The sequence below is a fragment of the Dermacentor albipictus genome, chromosome 2 (genome assembly GCF_038994185.2).
Source record: "Dermacentor albipictus isolate Rhodes 1998 colony chromosome 2, USDA_Dalb.pri_finalv2, whole genome shotgun sequence".
Lineage (NCBI taxonomy): Eukaryota > Metazoa > Arthropoda > Arachnida > Ixodida > Ixodidae > Dermacentor > Dermacentor albipictus.
The window spans coordinates 86,468,058-86,474,057 of NC_091822.1; the positions used below are offsets into that span (position 1 = coordinate 86,468,058).

Below are 6,000 nucleotides of genomic sequence, written 5' to 3' on the forward strand. Positions count from 1 at the left end.
AATGCACTGTGTTCAGCGTTGGTGCAGCGAGCACAGCTGCACATCAAAGCGAATGTGCATATTTGATGCCTGTAGCTGTGGCTTCATGTCTTCTGCTGAGACAAAATGAACTTCACTCCCAACGATATGTGGATTGTTGCTGCAAAGCCAGCTTTGTATTTGCACATCGCATGTAAACAGCAAGCAGGCACTTAATGCTGAGCCAGTTGAGCTTAGTCACAGTTCTTCCTTGAGGGAACAGGATTTGGTTCCTTTCAAGAGCTGCTGAGGGTGATAAAAGGGACTGAATCATATTTCCTCTACAGAAAAAGCTTTCTAGTACTGTCGATGCAGTTCATTATCTGAAGGAGGTGACACCACTGACCTTTTACATGCGGTTCACAAATGCAAAAATGGATTCGCCTCGACAGTGTGCTACTGAGAATGAATCTCGCTGCAGGCTTGGCTGGTCCAAACAATGTACCAGAGGACACAAAGCCACGCCTCCAGGCGTCACCATACTTGTGCAGGTTTTCTTTGATGCACATGCTCATCCTAAGAGAAGTTCAGTTTGTACTCTGCAAAGCCAAATCGGTTGTTAGTGGCCAGTAAACATGCAGTGCTCGATGTGACCACTCAATTTTACGATCATGACATTCACCTTTTTACCATGTTTGTAGCACAGGCACCGTTTGGTAATAAGCACGGTATGGCATTAGAAAAGTTACGGGTATAGAGATGGAGAGAATTTAATGAGAATTAATGGGGAATAGATGATACAGAAATATTTGGCGTCTGTAAATGCTGTGACGGCTGCAGCTGTGTGACTGGCAACCTTTCTCAAGAAAAAAGAATTCCACCATAGCTTTTGCATTGCAAGAGGTGATTTTGTGCATGGCCAAAGTGCCATCTTTGCCCACAGCACCTATGTAACACTAAGGCACCAATAGCAGTACCAAAGGTAGTATTTGCTGATGAGTATACACAAATGTCCATTTATCGTGGTGAAATATTGCCTCGTGTTGGCGTCAGTTCGGTGGCTGTTTGTTGGTGTGCATAATCGGAATGCTGTATCCTTCGTGATGGTCTATAATTAAACCACGGAAGCACAGCCCCATACCACCGCCCAAAACCTCACATTTTGGGTAGTGCTGTTGGGTACCTGAAAGCATGGAAGTTGCATCATTGTACCGGCAAACTTTTTATCAGTCGAGCTGTATGTATAGTGTTGAACCACACTGACGTGTTTAGTGCTTACATGCGATTTCCCCGTTTCCATTTTTGGCACTCAAAATGGAAAGTGCAGGAAATACTCTACTGAGTTGCACATTTTTTTACCACACTCTTAAACAAATGTAGAGCCTTTGGGGCTTATCTTGCCACGCAACAATAATCGTCATCTGTCTTGTCCGCATTTATTTTCTTTAATGCTGCGAGCCCGATACTTCCAATTCACAATCGGCATGCACACTATCAGCATGACAAAGCATTGTCGAAAGGAAACTAGCAAGCCTACTGTTTTCAAGAAAGGAAATGCAACCAAGACAGATGACGATTATTGTTGTGTGGCAAGGTAAGCCCGAAAGGGTGTAAATTTGTTTGAGTGTAGTAAATATGTGCTTATTTTGTTGCTACAGCAGTTCTGTTCAGCAGTTCGACTTCGCCCAGAGGATTCTTTTCTGACTGACTGAAACCATGCAGCATATGATCAGCCCAAGCCTCAGCTCTAGCAGCATCAGGAGCCTAAGCCCTCACGGCGGTTTTTCTGCAACACTTCAGGTGCTCAAGTCATCTGCTAAACATAACTCGGGTGTATGCTGGTGGTAATGCAGGCACCTAACTATTTTTAAATGCTTCTGGCGTGTTGGCAGACATGCTCGCAATGCCAAGGAACTGGGAGCCCACACTTCGGTGACAAGTCACAGCACATTGAAATAGTCGACAGTGAGCAAACCAGGGCTGGAGCCAACATTCTGAAGAGGGGGCTTGTCTTTGTCAGGGCCCCCTCGTAGAAACATTGCCTACATGCTGAGGCTTCCCTTGTTCACCTACTGTCAATGATTTGTACAGACAGCACAGGTGCTGCGTTGCTTCATCGGTGTTGTTTTGTTCTTTCAGTGTTTTACTGTTTTTCCTTTCAGCATCTGTGTTGTCATGTCTTTCATGACAACACAGCTACTCTAGCTTTCTCAGCATTTCTCACAGTTTCTCCCTGCGTTCTAAAGCTGGCGACAATTTTTTAAATGTCCACCAGTTGAATGTGCTTAGTGAAAAAGCAGAACCTAGATCTTTAGATCCATTTATATCGGCTTCCTAAAAATAAGTGCAATTTGTATATGCACACTGTGAATCCTGTGAAGGTAACCATTGCATCATCATGGTCACTGAGCTCTACGGTCATAGAGCCAATTTCAATCACTTGCATGTAGATTTTAAATAATGAAGTGCATTCTAGAAGGCTATCTTTGAAGCCAGTTTCCTTACTTTGAAGTTGCTAAGATGTCACCAATTGTTTTCGTATTGTTACAAAAATGTCGCCGGTCACTAACATGAAAAATTTGTCACTAAACATACAAAAAAGTTGCTAAATCTAGTGATAGAATAGCTAAAATGGCAACACTACTACTGGGTAGCAGAAGTCAATCTCAGAGGCCATGCTTTTATCATACAGCAAAAATGATGGAAGCAATTAGGATACATCACAGCCACCATATTCTGGAAACTGCTCATGCTGAGAGGCCTTGATGAAAGCAACTTGGCATTCTTTTTTGAAAACCAGGCATGTAGCAATGTCATGTTACATTGAATGATCCAGACTGTACAATGCTATGTTGCAGCTAAATTTGCACAAGAACAGAGCAGTGGTAAACTGGATATAAGTTTTTTTATGTGCAGAGAAAAATATTAACGTTTCCATATGTGTAAAGGTTTTATGTTGTGATGTATTATTTGATTACAGCAAATAGAGGTGCATTCACTTGGAATACTTTGTCAGTCAACATTCAGCACTATATAATTCATCTATTTAGAAACCTTAGTGCTAACTTAGTACTAATGCTAGCAGCAAACACTGGTGTGTGGGCAGAGAAAGTTTTGCTTTAATGAGAAATGCTTTTGTCTTGGCAGGTGCGGCCCTGGCAGCTACGGGACGTGGAGTGGCGTTTCGGAGTCACAGTGGCCAGCTCGTCACAGGAGCCACGAGGCAGCTTTGTGCAGCTTCGTTTGGCTCTAGCGAATGGACAGGACGTACATGTTGAGATGAACCTTGCTCAGTTCTACTCTTTGTGCCATGAGATGGAGCAGGCCAAGCTCACTCTGGAGGCCTTGCGTTGAGATTCATTCCACCGAAGCTTTACGAGTTGCAATTTACGTGCTGTAGTTGTAACTGATTGAATTATATAAATAATAGCCATTCGTCTTGTGCCCTGCTTGCAATGGTCTTTGTGTGCAGTCTTTTTGAATGGTGTGTAATACGCAATGCACAAACTGAGTTTAGTTTCAAGCAAGTTTTACAAAATGGGCATGCTTTTCACGTTATACTACTTTTGGAACACCTGGAATCATCCATACCCTGTGAATAAAAATAAAAATGGTTGAAGCATCAGTTTATCTTATTCAAAAGGTGTTGCAGCTTTCATACTAAGTGTGAAATCAGTAATGTCGCGTGATACGACCTGTGATACATGGAACAGGCAGCACAAATGCAGAGGAGAAAAAAAAAATACCTGTTCACTTGATTTGTGATAGTTCACTCTCGCTGCAGCTTAAAATTTTAGTTGCAGTTAAAATTTCTCTAAATTGCTCTACAGCAGTTACAATTTGTTCAATGCTTTCTTTGTCCTGGCAGAAAAAAAAAGAGAATTTTGTCTGCATACACTAACATGTTAATCTCCTATCATAGCATGCTGTAAACACAAATGACCTGCCTTGGTTGCTCAGTGGCTATGGTGTTGGGCTGCTGAGCACGAGGTAGCAGGATCGAATCTCGGCCACGGCGGCCGCATTTCGTTCGGGGCGAAATGCGAAAACACCTGTGTGCTTAGATTTAGGAGCACATTAACGATCCCCAGGTGGTCAAAATTTCCGGAGACCTCCACTACGACATGCCTCATAATCAGAAAGTGGTTTTGGCACGTTAAACCCCATAATTTTTTTTTAGTAAATATTTTCCTTTAAGGTATTTGCTAACAAATGTATTTAGGCTGTTAATGTCTTGGCTTACTACAGTGAGCAGCCTTTAGATTATCATCTTATGCTTCACGTACAGTTTACTTCTTGAACATTGCATCACTGCTCGGAGAAAGGGAATTTGCAAATTGCTCACTTAGCGCAACCACAAGCGAGCTTTCGCATCAATACCACTTCCTGGTCGTCTAGTTCATGACGTATTTCATTGATAGCGCAATAAATATTTTTCAGTTGTCTAGGTTACGAGATAAGCTTGACAGCGGGGCTTGTAATTCTGGAGTAGCTGCCTCACATGCAGTACCTGCTGCACTACAGTGGGGGTACAGCTACGCCATTTGTGCCTCCTGCAATTCTACTTCCTTGCACCTGGCTGCACCCACTCAAGTGCCGTTTGTGCCAAAGTGTGGTATTTTTGCTTGCCTTCACAGCAGTGGAACAATTTCAGTAGGGGTATGCAAATACTGGTATATGTATGCAAATGAAATAGTGAAGGGTAAAATAGTTTGATTTGTGAACTGATTATCCGTTGCCACATTATTTCGAATATTCAGCGAAAACCCCAAAAATGTCGGTGCCTTGCACGCAGCCTTTCCACAGCATTTGATCTTTTTTGGTCCAAGTAATAATTGTAATAAATATATAAATTCTGGAGTTATACATGCTGAAGCCAGGAACTGATTAGGGAAACAGCGACGAAAGCAACGATTATGTAAAGAATGATAGGGTGGGGTAAACATAGCACCTATTAGCCACTGGAAGGCATGCACATCGTATCAGCAGGCTAATGCTTAGATTTACACGTTAGCACACACACTTCGGAACTTTCTGTCAACACGAACTTCTGCACAAATGTGGTAGTTTCTGGCTAGTTGCCTCAGGTTGCGAATGGTACTTCAACGGTTGTCGAAAACCTGTATGCATAATCTCCAAATCTGATTAGCCTCTAATAGGAGCATATTAGCAGCAAGATTTCTGTGACAGCTTGAAGCCCATATTACATCGGCCAATGACTAATTTCCATCACGGGCACACTGCCCTGGCCATTGGTCCAAATCGGCACTGCTTCGTCAGGTCAGGTGTCGGTGACTAAAGCAACGATTTAGTGCCGAATTGACTTGTATCTATTTGCAGAATTTGCATGACACTCAGAAAGCTGACAAACTGCCCTGCAACAAAAGCGAATGTACGAGATGCTACTGTTCCTAGTTTCCGTTGCCATCTTTTGACGTTGTACAGTGGTAGCATATTTGTTTGCAAGTACCAGCCTGAATTTGTCTGCTTTTACCCTTACTGCTTCTAGGCTGACCTGTTTCTTCTTGACCAATTTTGCTCTTTATCGCTTCAAATTGAGGTGAATCCTAGCCCTCACTAACCTATGATCACTGCATTTTATCCTACCTACCACTTCTACATCCTGCACTATGCTGGGACCAGCAGAAAGTATGAAGTCAATTTCATTTCTACATTCACCATTAGGGCTTTTGTAGGTCCACTTTCTGTTGCTACACATCCTGAAAAAGGTGTTCATTATTCAAAGCTTATCCCTTTCTGCGAATTCTGCCAGCATCTCTTCTCTAGCGTTCCTAGAATCGACGCTGTAGTTGCCAATTGCTTGTTCACCAGCCTGCTTTTTCCTCACTTTTGCATTGAAGTCGCCATTACTACAGCATACTGGGTTAGCACTTTTCTCATCGCTAATTCAACATCTTCATAAAACTGATCTACTTCCTCATCACTGTGACTGAATGTTGGAGCGTAGGCTTGCACTCCCTTTAATCTATACCTCTCATTAAGTTTGATTACGACTACAGCTACCCTCTCATTAATGCTGTA

General features: G+C 42.6%; 1 protein-coding gene across 2 annotated transcripts in view; it reads left to right on the forward strand.

Moving 5' to 3' along the window:
- The window catches only part of LOC135900937 (COMM domain-containing protein 7-like), a 34,328-nt gene extending 30,914 nt beyond the window's left edge, over positions 1 to 3,414 (forward strand). For both annotated transcript variants that reach the window (XM_065430544.1, XM_065430545.1), the window contains one exon: positions 3,106 to 3,414. In XM_065430544.1, the coding sequence (XP_065286616.1) occupies positions 3,106 to 3,312 (207 nt within the window). In that variant the 3' untranslated portion in view covers positions 3,313 to 3,414. The remainder of the gene's footprint in view (positions 1 to 3,105) is intronic.
- Positions 3,415 to 6,000: the final 2,586 nt, after the last annotated feature.